Here is a 21,695-nt window from a genome sequence, read left to right on the forward strand (position 1 = left end):
GAAAGAAGCAACTCCAAAATGTAGCCAATAACTTTCTTTTTGCATTAATCTGCCAGATGTGAGGATGGTTATCACCACCTCCCATCACAGACATACATAATATGTAGAGCTTTACACCTATAGGGTGCATCTCAGCCCTCCAGGTTAGTCAGGGCTGTAATTTCTCTGTTCCCACTGTAAAAACACGAGAAGGTTCTCCCGTTCTCTGCAGGGCTTGCACTGCTGCATTCAGATTTAGTGAGGTATTTGCAATGCTTTTGGTTTGAACAATGGGCTCTCTCTGCACAAATCCAGCTATTGCACAGGCAGGAAAGGGCTGATGTACTTTTTAATATGTGCACACTAGAAGCACTGCAGCCATTCCAGCATTCTTTGCCCTAAAGCCTCAGCCCTCAAATCACGAGAATTAGAAAACAACAAACCTAATGACTCTTCTTCTTTGTGTTCTGAATTTTAAGTTCAGACTTTGAAGTTTTTTCTCTAAAATACTGAAAGAAACTTACTCTGGTTTTATTTTAATTTGATGGGAAGCAACTAAAAATGTGCTTCAAATGAAATACCAGTTTCTATAGGCACAAACATGCACCAAAAAGCCATGATGATAAGAGCAGAGGGACCTCAGTGAGTTGTCAGACCCTGCCAGCTGTGCTGCTGGAAGGTGCCAAACCTCAAGATTTCTGTTGCCCTTTATTCCAGCTGCTCCTGCAGGTGTGCAGGCATTTTGATGCAGAACCAAAGCTGGATACATGGGGAAGCAGTGGGATGCAATAAAGATTTAGCTGCCCAGTTCTGCTGGAGGTCACTAGGACACAAGAGAAGGAAACAGAAGGTATTTCCTTAATGCCTTTTTCCCCCCTAAATCTCCATCTAAATCACCTCTCTCCCTGATTTCTGCTGTCCACAGCTTAAACACTGAGTCAAAGGGAATTAATTATCTGTCTACAGCCACTGCAGAGAGTGGCAAGGCTGGGGCAGACCTGGTGCATCCTGAGATAGGCTGTGAGTTTGCAACCACCCTCTGCTTGCATCATTTTCCCCCAGTCTGCTCAAAACACCCCAAACTTTGACTAGCTCCTGTATTTTTGAGATGAGCAGCATCCAGGAAATCATAGAATGGTTTGTGTTGGAAGGAAGTTTGGAGAACACATCGTTCCAAACCCCCTGCCATGGGCAGGGGTGCCATTTACTAAATCAGGTTGTTCTGAGCCTTGTCCAAGTGGTGTTGAACACTTCCAGGAATGGACATCCATAACTTCTTTGGGCAACCCATTCTCACTACCCTCACAGTAAAGATTTTTTTTCCTGATATCTAATCTCAATCTCTCCTCTTTTCATTTAAAACTGTTCCCCTTTGTCCTAGGGACATCAGGAGGGTCCTTGCAGCATGTGCTGGACTAACTGCAGAAACCTTTGGGGAATCTGAGAAAATTCCTTTTTGACGAATTTGAAAAAGGTTGTCTGGGAATGTCTTTCTTTCATCCTACATTGCTGAATTACCTACTGGAAAGGCAAAAAGGAGTCCAATCACTCTGGCAAACAGCAAGTTTCTTCTTTGCATGGTAACGAGATTTGGCTAAGTCCTGCAGTAAGAGCAATGGGGAGAACTGGGCACAGTGAACCTTCAAGGTAGAAAGGAAACCAAGCACACATTTTCAGCCTTTCTGGCTGGGAAAATGAACACAAGCCTTTGGCTGTCTTGAAAACCATATCTAGGAGGTGGGAGCACCTCATGGCAAGGCAGGGACCCTGCCTAGGCTGACACAAGTCTTCCTGTGCTTGACCATTTTGGTGAGAAGTGCTTAGCAAAAGCATCCCTGTGTCCACGAGCTGGGCTGGTGGTGTTTGATGGTCTCCTCCCACCCCAGGCTATGGGCATTGCTGCTGAGATGATATAATTTATACTGACCTATAGGCCTGTAGGTTCACATACTGCACAAAGAAAAGCAACGTGCCCCTCCAGCCATGAACAAATAGTGCAGCTGAAGGAAGATTTCCAGTTCAGGCAGTGGGAAATAACACAGTGTCAGTGGTGCCCGTTCCTTCACCCTTTAGCTTGGATGGATGAAAGGCCACAGGGCTTGTTTTAATGACAGATATAATTAGACACAAGGCTTTTGTTGAAGGCATCCCCTTATGGCTGCCTTTGTTTTCTTTGCTTTTTTTTTTATTCTTCTCTTCTCGTTTTTGATTTTTTTTGGGTGCACAGGCTGTGCACAGCCCTGCGTTTGCTTATCACTTCTCACAAAGCCTCCTGCCTTGGAGAAGGGCTGCTCCAACCCTCTGTGCTGGCTCTGCGCTTGCACAAAAATCTGGTCTCTGCCTGGCGAAGCAGGCTGCTGCCTCCCTCTAAATCGCTAATTATAGATAAGAGCCGAAGAACAGCAGTTCGTTCCGCTAATGAGAGGGCTGAGCTGTCACGTGTGCGCGGATAGCGACATCCGAGCGGCACCGAGGCCACCTCAGCAGCTGGGAGCGAGGTGCGGCTTCACAGCATCCCCTGGGAGGGAGCGGGGAGCTTCCCAGCCGGAGATGCTGAAGCACAGCTAAAGGTCGCTATGCACACCAGGCTTAGGGTGATATTTGTTGTGTATGAGGTGGAAGCCGAGTCTGAAACCAGTGCCAGGCTGCACATTTCTGCCTCGCTGAGCGAAAAGGCTCCGCTGGTGCGCTCGGCATCCGCTCCAGCGCTGAGTGATGCATCCCGCGCCGCGCTGATTGACTGCACGACTGCGGCCCCAGGGGTGTTAAACACGATCCTTCAGGCATTAAAGCATCCCCTGTGAGCTAAAATAGGAGGAAAAGATCTCCTGAAGCCCCCCTCCTCCCGTCCCACACAGTGGCTGGCACCGCGGCCGACGGCGCTGCTGTCCAAATGGAGGATACAGGGAATGCTCCTCCCTGCTGGCGTTTGTCGGCAAAATGTCCTTCGTGTCACTGTCTGGCGCCGGATGAATCTGCACATTTTGTGTGAGGGGCTGCAATGATTGGACTGCCCATAAGGAGCAGCTGTCGGGCTTCTTGAGTTCTTCCCATGCCCTGTGTATGTGCAGGTCGGGCTTGGTTTACAGCCTCTCTGCCCCGTAAGTCACACCCCAGGCAGGCAGGGAGGAAACTTGCAACAGGGGAAAATAATTCCTTGTATTTGTTTGTACTCACTGATATTTCTAATCACAAGGGGAATATGCAAGGCAGTGGGGGGAAAAGACTCCTAAATATTCATCTAAATGTTCACTCACTTCCTCTCCAATTATTGCCCATAAATCACTCAACTGCTTTGTCTCCTGCTGGAGATAATATTGCAGGTCTCTTGAATCAGAATCATCTTACACCTGGCAGCCAACTCCTAACAAGTGGAAAACAAATCACCAACAAAACCTCTGTGCCCTCCCTCCCCCTGAGAAAACCCCATCTCACCAGTAACAGGGCAGCTCTGTCTCACTCTACTTTCTATTTAAACCACTTTATCCAATGAACAAACAACGCTACCCACCTGTCGGTGTCCACCACTCTGCTGCTGGCACTCCTTCAGAGCCCGGCTCCCACCACCAACCCCAGTGAGCTACCGAGCGCCTGAGTCACCTCTTAAAAAAGGAAGCTGCAAGCTCAGCACCAGTCTCCCGGGTCGCCTGGCCAACCACATGTCATCAGCTGTGCTCCCAAAATCAGCCGCCCTGAGCAAACACAGCTGCTAAGCAAAGCCCTTTGTGCCGCCGCGCGCGCCCCACGGCGCTCCGGGAGCTGGGGCTTGTGTAACGGGGCCTGGGATCAGACGGGGGCTTGCACAGGGCTTGTGAAAGTCAGAGGGAAAGGGATGGCCCTGTGGGGCAAGTTCTGCCAGGGTCCTGCCCCTTTCTATTGCTCACTGATGGGAGCAGTGCTGCAGAGAGCATCTCCTCCTGAATGTGGCATCCCCTATCCCCTGCTCAGTGTCTGCTTGACTTTGTTGCTCTGCAGGTCAATTTTGGGTTTGCTGTGTTGGCTGCTGGGCCTGGCCTGTCCTGTGCCATGGAGCACTGATGTGTTGTGGCCTCATGCCTTGGCTATGCCGTGCCTCCAGTACCACGAGACATTTGGTGCATGCCATGGAGCGTGACCCAAACCCAATTCTCAGAGGCCAGCAGGAGCAAAGGGACTCCTGTCCTGGAGCTCCTTAGCACTGGGGGAGTCAGGACAGGAAAACAAGTGGTTTCCTCAGATTGTGAAAACCACTTTCTGTTCCAAGGGGATGGGGGTGAACTGACAAGGAAGTGCTGCTTTGTGGCTCTCTGGGCTGGTTGTTTCCTGGGAATTCGGGGCAGGTATTCCCCCCTGCCTGGGATCAGCCATGGGTTCCCCCATCACACGGGCACTACCAACTCAGCCAGGAGTGTGTAACACCCCTGTGTGTCTGGACATGTCCCCAGTACCCCCTGCTTGTCCCTGCTGTTCATCCCAGTGAAACATTAGCACCTCACTGAGCTGTCCCAAAGCTGGAAGCACATCCCTGCAGCTGCAGACCCCATTTCTAAGCACCTCTGCCCTTGGAGGTGGCAGCTCCATGTGCAGAATCACATCTGTCCCATCCTCCTCCCAGTTTTTCTCCCCAGAGAATTAGTTCCCTGACAAAAGTGACTCCTAAATACCGGCACAGCTCCATGGCTGGGCTGGGGGAATTTGCACAGATGGGTGAGCACCCATAAAAGCTGGCTGGGAAATCAGTGCTGCTGCTTAATCCAGGAGCCAGGCAGCCCATTGGGGGTGCTCAGCCAGCGGGGGAAGGTTTAAATCTCTGCCTTAACCCCTCTGCCAGCAGCCCTGGTCCACAGGGAATCTCTGCCAGAGGGGACACATTCTGAGGGAGGTGTGGGAAGCAGGGCAGGCTCCCTGCTTCAGTTTGGAGGCTGCTGAAAAGGTGAGTGGATCTGGGATGCTTCAGTGATGGGTGGGCAGGGAAGGGTAGATCTGGGACAGAAAGGATTTGGGCGGGAGAGAATCTCTATCTGTTCCTCATTGCCCTCATGACCCACTCATGAGGCTTTAGAGAATGTTAAAATACCTTCTGTTTTTTCTGAAAGAAGGGGGAAAAAGGGTGGGACAAAGATGCAACAGGGAGCATGGATGGGATTTTAGAACCTAGCAAAGACTGAGGACCAGTCATGCTCTAAAACACTCTGCACACCCTCACGAGTGCTCCCTCCTGATGCCCGGATCACACTTTGTTCTCTTTTCAAACTGCAGTACTTTCTCTCATTTTCAGTCCTACAAAGGACTGTGAGTGTTTGAAATTCAAGCTTTTTCTTTCTGCTGTGGATCGGCCCATTTTGTGCCAGAGTGGCAATTGTAAACATGCTCTATTTTGCATAGAATTCATGTGGTTTTTTACTGTTTTGGTAGAAGAGTACCTGTTATAACTGTACAGGCTAGGAATCAACCTTTAAAAGTTAAGTTACTGAGATTTTCTCATGCTCACCTACCAACTCAGATATAAGAACAGCACTGATCACAGCTGGATGATTAATAAAAATCATACAACCTAACAAGGCTTTTTTTTTTTTGATTCCCAACTTTCATGAGCACACCTTGTCCTTTTAAATAAATTTGTCCAGCATCACATACAATAAATCCTTGATTTGGAGGTCGGGAGCCCTGCTGGTATAGAACATAAATGTAATGACTAACACATATCAAATAAATAGAAACTATTCCCCTTTGAAAGGATTTAAGAGAGATTTTGCCCTGTTTGAAAGCCATATCTTGCAATTATTAGAGAAGCTCTGGTACATAGAATTAATAGGTGATTTCTGAGGTGGGAAATTGGCTGAAAAGAAAAGCACCAGAAACAGAAGAAGGTGCTAGGCAAAGAGGTAAAATAAAATAATGTAACTAAAGACCAGCTGCGTTGAAGAGGAAATAAGATTTAAAATATCATTTCATGCTTTTAGGAATTGTCCACTAATTATAGCAAAATAATTAACGTTTTGCACATGTATAAAGCTGCATTTGCAAATCTGAGAGGGTGGGAGGGGGTGAAGGAAAAAACATCTATTAAGCAATGTCTTGTTTCCTGCCCTTGATTTGCCAAATCAGATCTCTTTGCAATTTCCAGCACCTCCAAACTGAAGGTTCATGGTCTTTGGTCACTTCTGCAAATGTTTTTGGCTCTTTGGTATGAGCTGGAATGTCCTTTGCAGGAGCTGCACCATGACCCGCCAGGTAATTTAAAGAGCTTCTGAGAAGAGTTGGGAAAATTTAGCCTCAGGCGGAGCTGAGTATCTGCCCCAAGGCAGCTCAGGGCTATTTCTGGGCTTTGCAAAAATCCAGGAATGTGGAGGACCCTATTCTGGGCACCAAAAAAAAAATGCCAAGAAGCTCTGCTGAGAGACAGCTGCGAGTGGCATTGCTGTTTGGGGACATGGCCTTCCCGCGTGGGCCAACTGCTGCGGGCTTGTCTTTCCTTAGGGAGGGTTCCAGCATCACCCCAAGGTTTGGGTACCACGGGCCTGGAGGAGGTGGGTGCAGCCCCGACTGTGCCCTCGGCATTGCCTCCTCTGTGTCTCTCTGCTAAGTTAATAAAGGGTTAATCAAGGCCGAGTGGATGTTTAGTGACTCTGTCCCTGGCTGTGTGTCACCGCGGGTGTCCAGCACTGCCCCCGACACATCGCGGATCACGCCCCGCTCATTCTCGCACCCTCCAGTGACTCTTTATCTGCTATTCACAGAAGGGTTTGTCACTGGAATGGTGATGAACACCCCTGCTTGACATCCATTCCCCTGCTTCTCTGTCTCCTCTATCCCATCATCAGCACTACTTCTGTCCCTAACCCCTCTCCCAGGATCTTTTCCCTCCTGCAGCACAGCATCTCAGCCCCTACAGCCCGGAGCTCAGGATAACCATTCACGACAGCAGCTTCCCTTCCTCTAAAACCCTTTCCCCAGGAAAAGCAACACCCAGCTCCCCACTGGAATAGCCTCAGCCTGGGGAGAGGGCTTCTTGGCATGCCACAAATACCAGACCTTTTAAGGGCAGCCCTCTCTCACCCCTCTGAAAAGATACCTTGGGAATGCGTGTGCAGGCACGAGCCCCGTGAGCATCCCCGGCCTCACACCCTGCCTGGGATGCAGGGCCCAGCTGGGATGGGGCCCGTGCATCTCTCAGCATTTCTGTGCCATGCCATGGTGTTTACGTGGGGGCATTGCAGGGATGCCACGTGCCCTGAGGAGCTGCAAGGCCCTGCCTTGCCTTTCTATTCCTGTCCTGGTGTTTCCATGCTGCTGTCGGCTCTGTATCGCCGGCAGCCAAGAAAACTTAACGCTGTTTTGGACGAAAAAGTCACACCCCAAACCCATTTGGCAGTATCCTTTACAGACAAAACCCCAAACCCACTTGCAGCTACTGAGATTCCCAGGAATTTCCATTTGTTTCTGAGTGAGGCAAATTGCCAGCAGGAATATGGAAGAGGAGAGAAATAGTTGGCTTGAAAGTGGAAGATACCAGTAAGGCACAGTACTTCAAGGAAAGATTCCTACTCTGTTCAGACCCAGTCCTGGGACTTTCACCAGTGCTAAAGAAGGATTTTCTCCCTCATAGTAACAGGTTTAGGGCATTCTGATTCCTTGCTGGGCTTCCCCCCAAAACCAGCTTTTGTATCCTGTAAAATACTGAGTCTATTCAAGGGCTGAAAACAGGCCTTTGCAAGATGTTCCCACAAATTTCCACCCATGCTGAATCCCTTAATTGCCACTAGTGAATAATTTACCACTTTGTCTGAACAAGAGTATGGATTTTTATATTTTGCCTCTTCTCACTAAGTGATATCTGTACCTGAGGCTTAGTGAAAGGAAGAAAACTCTACCTTTCTTTCCCTAAATCCCTTTTTTTCCTAACAAAAATCTGAAGGTACTTTTCATTTTTTTTTCGATACAAAGATTTGGGTGAAAACTGGAGGCCTGGAGGGATCTGGGGAAAGCTACAGAATTTCTGTTATTCTCACAGCCATCAGCCAGACATGAATCTCAGAAGGAAATATTGGCCACTGACAAACACATGAGCTGAAAAAAATGCTGCTTTCAACTGAGGTCAGGCCCTTCTTCCCACAGTGACTGAGGGGCATCCCCAGGGCTGGACTGAAGTCCTGGCTCTGCTGGTGACCACGAGACACAGGGGCACATTTCTGCTCCATCTTGGAGCGTCCTTCCACACATGTGAGCACAAACAGGGAGTGGGGTATGGCCATATTAGTGCTGCTGACCCCACAGGCTCCTGAAGCCTGGATTAGGGTCACAAACACATTTTTCAGTCCTCTCTGGAGATGGGGATTGAAGAAAGAGGGAAAGAAATTCCCTCCTTAACTAATCCTCCCTGTCTCGTGTTCCCTAGGGATGTAAGATGAAGCAAAGCTCATTTCATTCTGAACAGCTCACATTTTGCTGCCTACCCACTACTAGTTCTGAATAGGGTTTGGGTCTGGAAGGTGTCCCTTCCACCCCCAGCATCCCTCTGGCTCAGCTGGATCCCATATAGATTCTTCCCACTATTTATGCTCATAAATAATAGTATTTTTGGGGGGGGGGGGGGGGGGAGAGAGTAGACACTAAGATCTGTCCCCATGAATTTAAGCTTCAAAGCCAGGATTTTCAGTATTTTAGGACAGAATAAAAGCAGACAGTTACAATGCTCTAGTTCTGTCTAGAACACACCCAGGTGCCCTAAACCGTGGTCTTGAACCAAACCAAAGCCACCCTACATGGAACACACCTGGCACAGCAGGATTTACCAAGATCCAGGCCTGCAGAATAAAATCCATGGCTTTCCATGAGCTGCAACACCCTTTTCATAGCGTGAAACACTAAGCATCCTCCTTTGCCCTGCCTTTTAGGATCAGTCTGAGGTTCATATTCATGCAACACTTCACCCCATTCTAATCTACCCCAAAATTACTTACAGGGAGGTCTCTGTAGTCCCAACGGGTGAGTCACGTCTCAGACAGCCCCAGTGGAAAATCTGTGTGAAACCCAGGGCCAGGCAGCCCTTTGTGTATCCCAAAAGGAGCCCTGCTCCACACCCTCAGTCCTGTTCACTGCCTCCCAGTGGTCTCTGGCAGCTGGTTTTATCTCAGGGTGCTGGGCTATGTTGAGAGGATGAACCACTTGGTCTATTTTTAGGGAACAGTGAAATTGCTCTTCCACCAGGCTGAGTCAATCATGAGTCCCAGCAATCCTGCACAGGGGTCGGGAAAGGCTGGGGCCCTGGCTTATTTTCAGAATTTATTCATTCAAAATACCCCTGGTGTAACCTGGTACGGGATGGGGATGCATCCAGGCAGTGGTGCAATGGGGAAGAGGCATTTCCCTGACTCACTGTCACGTCCTCAGGCTGTGATCCTCACAGCCAGGCACCCCCCTGTCACCTCTGGCTACAGCCAAAGTTTTGAGAGAAACACTGGGAAGGTGAGAGGTACTACTTACATTTCCTGGTTCCCTATTTCCTCATCAGTTCCAGTATTTTAGAGGCAAGAATGAAAAAAATTTCTTTGGGAATGTGACTAAAGAAGGGCAGCCACTCTACATGCCATATGGTAAGCTGAGAATTGCTCCTATCATTGCAGCAATGTGGTGTCACAGGAAGCTGCTCTGGGAAGAGTTTGGAGAGGGATAATAATGGAGCACTCAAACCTGGAGGACTCTCGATGCCCTCAAAGTTCAGCTGGGCAAAGGGTACTATTTTAGCATGTTAATGGTGGGTAAAACTGTGTGCCAGAGCTTGTGATCCTGCCTGGCCAAGCTAATTCACAAATATAAACATAACCAAAGGCTCTGGGGGTGGCTTTCAGAGTCCAGCTTTAGCAGGCTGGCATACAATTTGACTGATGTACCCAGTAATACTGAACCAGGCCTAGCTGTTCTCTCTTTGGTTTGCTTTTCTGGCACCTTTAAAGAGTGTATATTTGAGAACACAATGGAAGATGTGGGTTGGCTGTATCAGTTCCAGAAGTCCCCATCACCTGAGATAAAACACTCCATGCTCCTTGTTGCAAAGAGCCAAGCGACTGATGCTGATTTTCCAGTTTCACAGAATCCCAGAGTGGTTTGGGTTGGAAGGGACATTAAAAATCATCCAGTTCCCAAGCCCCTGCCATGGACAGAGACACCTTCCACTAGACCATCTACAACTTCTCTGGGCAATCCATTTCAATGCCTCCCTACCCTCTGAGTAAAGGCTTTTTTCCCTAACATCTAATCTAAATCTCTCCCCTTTTAGTTTTAAATAATCCCCCCTTGTCCTCTCAGTATATCCCCGTGTAAAAGGTTCCTTTCCCTCATTTTATATGCCCACTTTAAGCACTGAGATGTTTAAGTATTTCCATGCACTTCTCTTGAGTAGTTTTGCTGGACTTTTCCAGAGGTGTTTGGAGGGGCTGCTGCCCCTCTCTTATCCCTGTGGGTCTGCAGGTACCGGGAGAGGATTCCACACCTCGCCCAGGCTGCAGCTCAGCATCAGCTGTGGTTTCCTTGCCAACATCACGTGGCATCACATCCCATCACAGCCTGTCCAGCTGCAGATGAACATCTGTTTTCACTGAGGCTCCTGGCAGGGCCCAGCTCCTCTCTACCACAGCCCAGTTTCTTTACCCATCCTGCAGGGCCATGAGTTGCTCTTCCCCTGCTGTCTGTGTTACCCCTTGTGCCTCTGGAGATCATCACCCATCCTTCTGACGTGCTCTCTGGGTTCTTTGTTGCTTCCTTCCATAAATGAGGATCAGAAAAAGAGCTGCCAGGAGGGTGACAGGAAGGTCCTTGATGGCCAGCCAGGTGGTGGGGCAGAGGGTGGGGGTGGCAGGGGCTGTCAGCAAGCACACACCTGCTCAGGTAGCAGCAAGTGGGTGGCAGTGGTGTCTGCAAACACAGCAGCACACTGGGAACTGAGATATCTTACTTATTCCATGTGGATGGAGGGACATAAATGCAGGAGGCAAAGGGTGGAGCAAATCAGCTCAGTCAGCAGCTGGCAGTGGGTATTTGTGTGTCATGGGCTGCCTGTGCCTGGCAGGAGCACAGAGAGTGTATTTGTGGGGAGTTCTGTTTTCATCTGCAACATCTGTGTGTTCTGTCTGCACACATGGCTGCTGTTCACACTCCTGCTGTCCCTCTCCATCCCTAGGTGAGGGACCTGCTCTGCTGTGGGCTGTGACTTCCACGTGTGTCCCCATCAGTGCCCCTGCAAACTGCTCCTGCAGCCCTGAGAGATCCAAGCTACCTGGCAGCTCTGCACAGCTCCTGGGGAGAGGCTTTTGTCCTCCTGTCTGAAAGACAGCTACTAATTCAGAGGCAGGAAATGAGAAAAAATAAATCACGGAGGCACTGGGGTTTTCTGAGAGGCGCTGAGTGTGTGAGGAGAGAGATCAGCAGCCCCAGGTCTGGAGCAGAGGGCAGCCCTGAGCCCTTGGCTGAGATGGGGTGGCTCTTGCTGGAAGCCCAGTGAAGAGGGCAGGAGGGTCTGAGCAAGGGAAAGGCTCTTTAGCTTAGATTGAGTGAAAGCAGAGACCGGGGCTTGCAGGAAAAGCCAATTAGGAGGGACAAGCTTGTCTGCTTTGACTGTTGGCAGATCTCAGCTGGGCTGATCAGCAGAGGCTGATCCCTCCTCTGCCCTCCAAGAATCCCTGGGAACTACTGTGTGCTCCCACGGTAGCCTCCCCAAAAAATGCCTGTGATCCCTGCTTCCCTAATCGGTCACAGGGGCTGGGAGAGCTGACAGGGGATGGGTGGCACGTCCTGCTGCCCCTTCTTTCTGTGATGTAAGGTGTTTGAGTCGGGGCACAAGATGGATCTCATGCTTAAGCACCCCAAGTTTCCCTCCTGCCTGAGTTGCAGAGGCACAAAGCAGCAAGGGCTGGACAGATTGGCCACTTACAGGAGCCCTGACATTCAGCTCCTGCTTCTCATGCCCATGAAAAGCAACTGCTGGAAGGGAAATGAGCTTTTAAGGATTATTTTGATTGTACGAGCCTCTGTCATGGCAAGTGCTGGAGCCTCCTTGAACTCGGAGCCGTCTCTGGCATGAGCACAGCCTTTTACCTTAAATCAGCATTTTCCCCGCCGCCTTTCAGACCTTTCCAGTTCACTAGCGATGTTCTGCCGAGCCCATCTGCTGAGCAGCATGGTGCAGACGGCGGAATGATGGCTGCAAAGCCCCGGGTCACGGCGAGAGGGGGGGCGGCAGCCTCCCCCACCGCTGGGGCTGGGGCGCAGTGTCCGGAGCATCCTTGCGGAGCCGGATTTTGGGATGGAAGTGAGTCAGTCCCGCTGTCGCTAGATGGCACCGCACCCCTTGCAGCAGAACGTGCGGCTGCTGCAGCCAGCAGGGGATGAAGCCTCCCCTGTTCAGCAAACCCTTGAGCCAAACCCGAGTCTCCCTGCGTGCAGGATGGGGAACCCCCCTGTTTCCTGTCCTCTCCTTCGCCTTCTCTCCTTGCTTTGAAAATTCCCCTCGTGCAGAGGTCGAAATGGATAAAATAGAATAGAATAGAATAGAATAGAATAGAATAGAATAGAATAGAATAGAATAGAATAGAAAGGGGGAGGAGGGGTTTGCAGGTGGGTTTGAGGCTGGCTCGATGCTCTGCAATTTGCAGTCACCTCCTGTTTCATCTTTGCTCTGCACCGAGGTAACATCCCCGTGTGCCCTTCAGCCCTGGGTAATGGAGCAGTGTTAATACACACACACACAAACCTGTGTGCATGTCCCTCTCCTCTCTTCCCTGGCCACGATTCCCTCTCTCCGATTGCCAAAATCCATCTAGAAGTTGTTGATTTTTAAATCCAGAGTACTCACAAGACTACCTGCAAAAAATTAGCTGGTGCCTTCTCCTTTTGAATATTAAAGGACTCAAGCTTTCAACTATTTCCCTTTGTGAAAAATGGTTCCTTGATTTGCTGTCTTCCTTCCAGGGAAGATTTTTGTTCTGCTGTGTAAATCTTCCAGTGCTCAGTTTAATCCCATTACTGGGGACTACGGCCACTTGGACCTCTTTAATCAGTGACTTGGTGACGTCCTTGGTGGCAGCTTCCTCCAGATCATCTGATATCACCAGCGTGACCAGGGGTGCAAAAGCCATCCCCCAGAGCACTGCTCAGGCCTGCAGCAGTGTCTCAGGTGTGACTGTGCTGTGCCTGGAAAGAGATGCAGCCACTGGTGCTTTGTGCAGTTACTCAGCTCCACACTGACATGTGTTTGCTGATAAACCCAGCTCCAGTCAGCAGAGCTGAGCACTGCTGTGGGAACCCAGGGCAAGGGGAATATCTCCCTGTCTGCCCTGGGGTGCTCTGACTCCCAGGAAAACACTGACTTTGACCCTCATTCATGGAGAAGGCCTCCTAAGCTTCAAATTAAACTAGAGACCACAAAAGTGTGAAATAGATTGTAGAGATTGTAGAGAGTAGTTTAGTATGTCACATGGGTGAGAAATTTAGGTTTTAGGATTTTTAGCATATTGTACATGGGTACAAGATGAAGGATAAAGGGTGTTCTCTCGAGTTCCTTTCTTCTTTCTTCTTTTTCCTTCTTCTTCTTGGGTTTGGGTGGTATCTTGTAATTGGGCAGAAAAATCCGCATTGCTGGTCTTTAGGGGTCAGTTATTGGGTTAGAAAGGGAAATAATCTAGGTGTCACTTCTTAATTGGGTAGTTTAGTTTTTGATTAGACTTAAAGGGCCTTGCAACACGAGGTTGTTAGCCATTTTTGTGATGTTTTCCTGCATGCAAGGTCTGGGTGCAGACAGTGTGCTGAAGTCTTGATAAGATAACAATAAAACAAGAACCTGAAGACCGAAAAAGTCCTGTGCGTCTGCTTTTCCTGACAAAGAACTGCTTCAGGAGGGTTTCCCCCTGCCAGGGGAGCCCTCAGGGAGTTGCCCAGCGTGGGGCCCACAAACTCACACACTGCCAAGCTGTTGCCCTCCATATCAGACACCCCAGCCCCTGAGAACTGTGGTCTGTGCTGAGCTTGTGTTGATTGCGTGGCTTCAAACCACTCAACACTGCTTTCCCCATCCCAAGTTGGGGGTGTCTCCTCCTCATCCCTCAGGAGTGGGGCTGTCCTTGTGGGGTGGTGAGGAGGCTCCCAGGGAAGATCTGCCCTGGTCACTGCTGGGGCTTATGGAGCACCAGCACCTCTCTGGCTCCATGGGAATGACAGAGCACAGCACAGGTACAGCCTTGGATGTGTCTGGTCCTGGAGAGATTTGGGACAGCTGGCTCCTGGACTTTTTTAGGAAGCATTACAACTCCTGTCTCTGAGCAAATCCAGCACCCACCTCAGTGGTAGCTGTGGTATTCCCAGCTCCCTGGATGGAATTGCCTCCCCAGAAGGACCTCACACAAAGCCCTTCCAATGAAGCACGACCACATGAAGCCATGGCTATTACAAGGCCTTTGAGTCAGGGGCTGGGGAGTGGTGTAAGGCTCTAAGATAGGCCATGAATCAGCCCTGGCCAGTCAGGGAAAAGACGTTCCTGGCACTGGAAAAGGCACACAAATCTGTGAGAGCGTTGAGCTAGATAGCCTGGTGACATCATGTGCTCTGGTACTAAAAAAAAATCCCAGCAATGATGTGGAAACCCTGCAATGCTGTGGAAAACTCCATCATTTCTGTGCTCATATGAGACTTCTTTTCCCATGCAGTTGGGTAATTAAATACAGGGTCTCAAATCCAAGCAGCATGTGATCCTTTTTCCCCCTTCTTGTGTGAAAGGCAAGAAAGAAATGGAAAGAAAAAAGAACAAATCCTAAATACATGGTTTAAGGGGACCCTGGATTCCTGATCCAGGGCCAAAAATCCTGGGATGGTCCAGAGGTTTCTAATCCAATCATTATGGGATTTTTTTGAGACCTGTTTTTTTAAGCACCAAGTCAAACATCAAATTCTACTCTTTCCCATGCAAAGCTTGGATTTTTCACTCTTGACAGATGCTTCTTGCCTTGAAATATCCCCGACCTGCTTTAGTCCCGATGATATCATAACATTAGGGATCACTTACATGCCCTATCTTAAGCCAAGGATGACTCTCTCTGATGCACCACTGCTGCCAAATTCAAAGAGGAGCCCAGCCAAGGCTCCTTAGTTAGGTACAAAGGAACCTCTCCCTCTTCCTCTCCTCAAGGCTGAGGTGCAGGGAGATATTACTCATCCCAAACTAAACATGGATGTATTTCTTCCTTGGTATTTAATAGCAGCTATTTTTAAGTGCTGGGATAACAGCACAGGGAGAGCCAGCATGGCTCTGTGGACTCATCACTGGCCCAGATCCCGGCTGTGCTGGGATTTGCCAGCTCCATGCAGTGGGACTGCTCAGGGCTGCAGTCGAGGGCTTGTCTGCTCTCTGTGCTCCCTGTCCTTGGTCACATTCCTGAGTGTCCACTCCTGGCAGGACCCACAAGTCCCCAGCCAGTGTCGCCTGGTCAGTGTCTGCTGTGGGGTTCTGTGGGAACCACAGCTCCGTGTAAGGACCAAGCAGAGCCTTCCCAGCTGCATCTATAGAGGTGGAAACAGGGCAGCAATGATGCCTGGAAACCAAAATAAATCCAACTCACAGCTTCTGCCCGTGGCTGAGTCATCAGCTGGATCTGGCACCAAGGAGATGATCCCCTGCCTGTCCCAGGACTGCTTCCCTTCCTGTGTGGGAACAACAGCAGGGAAACAGGTAAATTCCCATAAATAGAGGAGAAGAATCCAGTGTGGGGAAAGTGACAGCACCAGAGGCTTTCCAGAGCCAAAGGTGGCTTTTTTTTCCCCTGCAGAACCCAGCCTTAGCTTTGCTCTATTCTCTCCAAGGGCTGTGCTTCACAGTTTTTTGATGCTCTGCCTCATTTCCAGAGCTAAGTGGTATTTTTCCTATCAGGCTTTGATTTCTGACACAGGATTATCCATCCATCCATTTCCTTTATTAACTCCCACAATGATTTTTGTGTCTCAAACCCAGTAGTGGCAGGTGCTGCCCTTTGCTGCACTCCCAGTGAAGGACCAGTCCCTCACGTGGGCTGATAGCATACAGCAAAGAGATGGACAAGATAATTTTTGATAGATCTCATCCATAATTAATATTCCAAATGATATCAACATGGTTGATAGACTTTCCCATGTTTTCTGGATGTAGGTGTCTCCAGGCTGCCCATTCCTACCAACTCCTTCCCTCCAGGAAGAGGATGATCATGAGGAACAGTTTATTGAACATCTGACCTCTGCCCCTGCTGGCATTAAATCACCCAGGGCTGGATGGCACCAGACATAAACATCCACAGGGAAACCTGTCCCTTGTGCCTAGGGATTGACATCAGTGGGTGATGAATCACCACCATGAAGTCCAGGAATTTAAAAGAATAAAAAGTATTTCCAGGGCCTTTTGAAGAAGAGCACCTACTGACCTTTGCAGCAGACTCCTTCCCTGTGGTGGTGGCAGGACTCCATCGTGCCTTCCTCTGGATGCTCTGCAGAGGGGAAAGGAAGGCTGGGTCTCTGGGGGGCTTGCTCTCCAAGCTCAGGGGCTGGATTGTTGTCAGGATGCTGGTGTGATCAGCCTCCCTCTTCCTCAAAGGCCCTGTGGGAGATGGTGCCTCCAGTGGAGCACAGGGTGAGCTCTCAACGCGTGGGGTGATTTTAGGGGTGCCAGAGCTGGCCAGGAGTCCTCTGAAATTCCTTGCTGGAGCACCAATCTTTGGGATAGGAACACCCTCCATGGGCTTGCTTGGGCACATATCACAGGGATGACTTTGAGGCAAGGCACAGTTTTTCCCCACTGGAATGGCATTTTTCTGTGATGGATATCTTACTTCCATGAGCTAAAAAACAAAAAACAACAACCCCAAACCATCAAAATAGGTTCTTATATAATTTTAATAATAAACCATGTGAATTTTTTCCTTCCTGCTTTTCTACTTCAAGCATCACATCTGTTGATTTTCTAACTTTGTGAAATGAAAGAGTACCCCACCACTTTCTATATTCTATGAAATGAATGTTAAGGACACAATAGCTTGTTTTTGAAGTGTTGAAGTTTCTGTCTTGCCTGTTTCTGGTGAACCCTCCTGACTTGTCCATGAACATGCAAGAAAGCCTTGGTGTAGAAAAAATATGGCCAGTGGTCGTCTCCTCTCTTGGATCATTGCTTTATTCCCATCTCCCTCCTCCTATTCTATGAAAATGTGTTTCCAAACAGTCTGAAAAAAATCCCCATCTCTATCATTTAATAAGAAATCTCCATTTCTTCTTAGAAACCTGGACTGAAAATAAAAATTTTCAGATTCTACCTTTTGTTTAATTAGGTGGAATTCATCTTTCTGTAATCATTGGGAATCAACCCCATTTTTAGCAGAAAAGCTGGATAAAGTCCAGAATATCTGGCTTCCGGTGTGTTATCTTCTCCTTTTTATTCCAGGTTGTAAGAGGCCCCTTATCACAAAGCAGGGTCAAATGAGCAAACACAGAGCTGAGAACTGCACATTAAGCCAGTGAGTTTGCAATCAAAATATGAGGAACACTGGCAGGTGGGAGGTGTCCCTTTGCCACGATGTGAGAACAGTAGTCACAGCTTCTGGCTGGGGGGAATTCCATTTAAGATCCTGAACTGCAGACCCCTACATGCAAAATCTACCCATGAACTTGATGTTTAAGTCCCATTACAGTAAAAAACACCAAGAGGGTGCTAGAATGGTGGAGTAGAATGGCAGAAGTGAAACAAGCACAGAGGGCAACATCAAAAAACCTCCAGCTGGTGGTGCAGGAGGGCAGAGATGACCCAGCATCATCCCTGCCAGCCCAGTGTGGCTCTCTGGCTGCTTTAATGACTTTCAAGCAAGTACTAAATCCTCTGCCAGGTCCTTCACTTCTTGATTGTCTTCTGTTATTCTCTACCTCCACAATTTTTTTCACTCCACAGCAACCTGAAATTTCCATCCTGGGGCATCTTATGTATGCCAGCCCATCTGTACATGCTAAGAGGAAATTGGGTCTGACCTGTCCTGGGCTTTCTCAGAACAACACTGGTTTTTGCAGAAAATGCTGGGTTTTTGTTTGCCTCTCATTGCCAAGGACTGCAGCTTTATGTTGTGAGGACAACCCACACCAACAGCTCTGAGCCTTTGGCTCTCACCTTGGCATGTTCTTGCTTGGTCATGTTTTTTTCACCGTTCAGGATGCGCTGGTACCTGCGGAAGACAGGAGATGGCACCTCAGTCCCTTTTGAGCCTGAATATGTTTTTGCATATTGTGGACAGGCTTGTTCTGCCTTCCCCTACCCTCTGGAAAACATCAAAGCCAATAAAAGGGAAGCTTGAAGAGTGACAGAGAGGTGAGAAATCTCCCGAAGAGGACTGGTTTTAGCTCAGGGCTGCACTGCCAGAGCCATTGTGAGCCCTCTCCTCTCAAGCTCCATGCAGAAGTGCCCCTGGAGCATCCATGTCCCCACTGGTGGGGGATGTGCAGGGGGTTTACATTGCCTGAACGAGGTGTATTATTGCACTTTACTGATTTATAGCTTGGGGCTGAAGTCAGGCTTTCCAGAAGGTCGATTTATTCAGCTTTAATCTAATGTAAAGGGATTTATTAAGTTGGTACCTGACCTAATATAACACCAGTGGTGAGTGAGACCTTTGCAGAATAAACCACCTTCCGTGCTCTGGGGAGTGCACTCTCAGCTTTCTCCAAAGACCCTGTCAGAGAGATGGCTATTTGCAGTGGAAACGAACCAATTTTGGGATATTTGGAACCAAACTGTCCCACGGGGAAGTTCAAGAGACAGACTTGACAGCTGCTCTGTCACTCTTACATAGAGGGAGATGTACTTCGGGTTCTGTTCCTAATCTTGTCTCACGCTTGGCAGCGTTTTGGTCTGATCGCAGTTATGGGTTGAAACAAGAAGAGAAATCAGCCCTTAAGAGGCTTGGGCTGAAATGTGACTCTCCCTGGAGCCTTTTGGTAAGAGACAGTTGAGAGAAACCAGGAGGGGATGCAGTGCCCATACCCCTCTTTCCTCCCCATCAGCTCATCTCTCCAGCATTTGCTCTTTTCCCTTGTGGCACCTTATAAACTACCAAGATTAAAAACTTTAATTGTCCACCTGGGAATGCTCCAGCCCTCGGGGTCAAGGGCAAATTCCTCTGTGTCATTTTATTTAGTGGAGATTGTCGAGTGTGTCTGGATTTTAAATCAGGACTTGTCTTTCAATTCATTATTTGGAAATATAGAACAGATAGGAGCACTTGTGACAGAAAACACCCACCTCTCACTTGAGACCTGACAATTTGGGATGCTGTGCTTGGGAAAGATCTTATCTGAGTGAGATTTGTTTGTTACAGAGGTGGAGAGGGAGAGTCCTCTCTGGAACCCCTCAGATCTGAGGTGAACTTCAACCACAGATTAAACACCACCCACCTGGCAACCAGCTCTGAGACAGACACAGCTTTCCTCAGGAGAACTGCCCTGAGCTCTGGATTGCTCCTTGGAGGATGGCACAGGGAAGGGAAGGACTGAGCTGGCCTCAGCTTCTCAGCTTTTTCCATGTTTTCTGTCTGCTGGCATTGAAACAAGAGACCAAAGGTTATGGTGCTGGATGTGAAGACTCAGGGAAAAGAGGCCAAAAATTGTTGTGTCCATCTCCACTCAAGTGACCAGGGCACCAGCAAAAGGCTGTGGAACAAATGCTGTCTCCATGGATCCATCTGCAAACCTATCACTGAAATTCACTTTTGGAAAACAAAATGGGGTTAAAGCAGACACAAGTTAAATTAAATCACACTTAATGTAGGGAATTGGTCTTTTCTACTCTGTCTACCACTTATCTCATTCTCTTAGATCCCCAAGTTCATCTCCGTGACAGTGAGAGATGTGAAGGAAGAAAAGACGTGAAGAAAATTAGCTTTAAATAATTTAAAAGTTATTTAATGTAATTTGCATATGCATCATCAGTTAAAATTTTCTGATGTTTCCAGTATCACATAGACCTGAACCAGCTCTGGATTCAGACAGTTACTGGAGATTTAAGAATCCCTTGGCCTCTTCTGCCAAAAATGTTTTTGTTTTCCAGACTTCAAAAATGTGCAGCAGAAGTCTCAGGCATTGTATTTGCAGTGACTGATCTGACACTTGGAAGTACATTAGGTCATCTGGGGTTCATTTTCTGAATGTAGACAGAGCTCTGGGGACCTACAAATTATATGTAATTGCTTTTTAATTACTGACACAGACATTTGAATTACAGGATTATGAAGTACTTGTATTTATATTTTGAAAGTATTTGTTCTAAAAGCCACGTTGCTTGTAAAAAATGTTTCATCAGCAGTTTCTGTGGCTCTGGCCTGAATATTATTCAGTGTCCAGTCATTGTCCACCCATGTTTGGGTGTCCACTTCCAGATGCACTCAAAAGGGACAGATTTTAGGGGAGATAAGAATATAATTCAGCAACTTGTGAATATCTGCTTCCCTTCTTATGCCTGTTAAGACATTTGAAATAAAGACCAGAGGGAGGGAAATACATCTCTCACTAGTTGCTTTAAAATTGTTATTGCTTTTTTTTTTTTTTTTTTTTTTTTTTTTTTTTTTTTTTTTTTTTTTTTTTTAATTTTCCAGGCCATTTCCCATGGTGTTAGAGGAGAGACAGATCTGTCAGATCACAGGCTCCCACCTCCCACAGTTAAGGGGTTGTTTCCCATTTTTGTGGTGGTGTCTAACATTAAACAATTCCAGGTTAAGGGCCCGCCAGGGATTTCCTCTGTGGCAAAATGAGCCTGCTAGGGAGCAGTATTCCCTATCCCTCCTTTCCCTTAAATACAGGCAGTCGATGAAAATGCCCTTCTCAGCCCACCCTGAGCAGTTCCCACAGCCAGCACAGCATCCCCCCAGTTGCTAAGGGTTTACAGGATTTTTCTGATATTAATTCATTCCATCTCCTGTGATCTGGGAGGGGTTTTGGTGTAAAATCACTTACATGCTAGAGCGCTTCCCTCTGCCTGAGATCTGCCATTTGATAGTCTCCTTGGGGCTCTCCAGCACCACACTGCTGCCTCCTTCCTCTCCCCCTCCTGTGCAGGAAAGGAGGCAAAGTCCCTTGGCAGAGCTGCAATTAAATATTAAAAGCTGATGTGCAGATGGGGATGGTGTTGAATTGGAGAGCTGACACTGAAGAGCGGAGGAGATGAAGCCTCCTCCCTCCTCCTGTCAGGTTTTTGCCAATCAATGAGGTCTCCTTCCTCTCCATAAAATCACCAGATAAGTTCAGACCCTGGCTGGGCACCCACAGCCATCTAGACCCAAAGCTGGAGTCTGATTTAGGTGGGAAGCTGCTGGAATCTGTGTCCCCACCTTGTCTCACAATGAGCTCCACTGTAATAAGGGGATTTTAAAAATAGATGCTTCTGGCACAGGTCATACACCCATACTCCAAACCAGAGGATGTTTTCAGTTTAATTTGTGGTCCCCTGGGCTTGTGGCTTTGCTGGGGAGGTTCTGCAGGAGCTGCAGGAGAAGGCTTCTCTCTGGCGTGTTAACAGCTCCAGGGAACACACTCCTGGCAAAAATGAAAAGCAGGCCAGGGTCCAGATGAAATGAATTGAAATAATTCACTATTAGGGGAAAGAGAGGCAGGACCATCTGAGGAGATTTGATTTAGCCAAAATCTAAATTTGATTAAAGTCAGAATCGGGCAAAACCTCTCAAAGAGCACCATGGCAC

The 21,695-nt window shown here is 48.3% G+C and overlaps 1 protein-coding gene across 1 annotated transcript in view; it reads right to left on the reverse strand.

The window, feature by feature from the left end:
- Positions 1–19,526, reverse strand: part of XIRP1 (xin actin binding repeat containing 1) — a 31,724-nt gene extending 12,198 nt beyond the window's left edge. The window contains exons 1-4 of the mRNA XM_053980666.1: positions 19,399–19,526; positions 18,119–18,173; positions 16,395–16,808; positions 15,564–15,645 (exon numbers count right to left, since the gene is read on the reverse strand). Coding sequence (XP_053836641.1) covers positions 15,564–15,645; positions 16,395–16,808; positions 18,119–18,173; positions 19,399–19,526 — 679 coding nt within the window. The remainder of the gene's footprint in view (positions 1–15,563; positions 15,646–16,394; positions 16,809–18,118; positions 18,174–19,398) is intronic.
- Positions 19,527–21,695: the final 2,169 nt, after the last annotated feature.

Source organism: Vidua macroura, chromosome 1 (genome assembly GCF_024509145.1).
Source record: "Vidua macroura isolate BioBank_ID:100142 chromosome 1, ASM2450914v1, whole genome shotgun sequence".
NCBI classification, from domain to species: domain Eukaryota; kingdom Metazoa; phylum Chordata; class Aves; order Passeriformes; family Viduidae; genus Vidua; species Vidua macroura.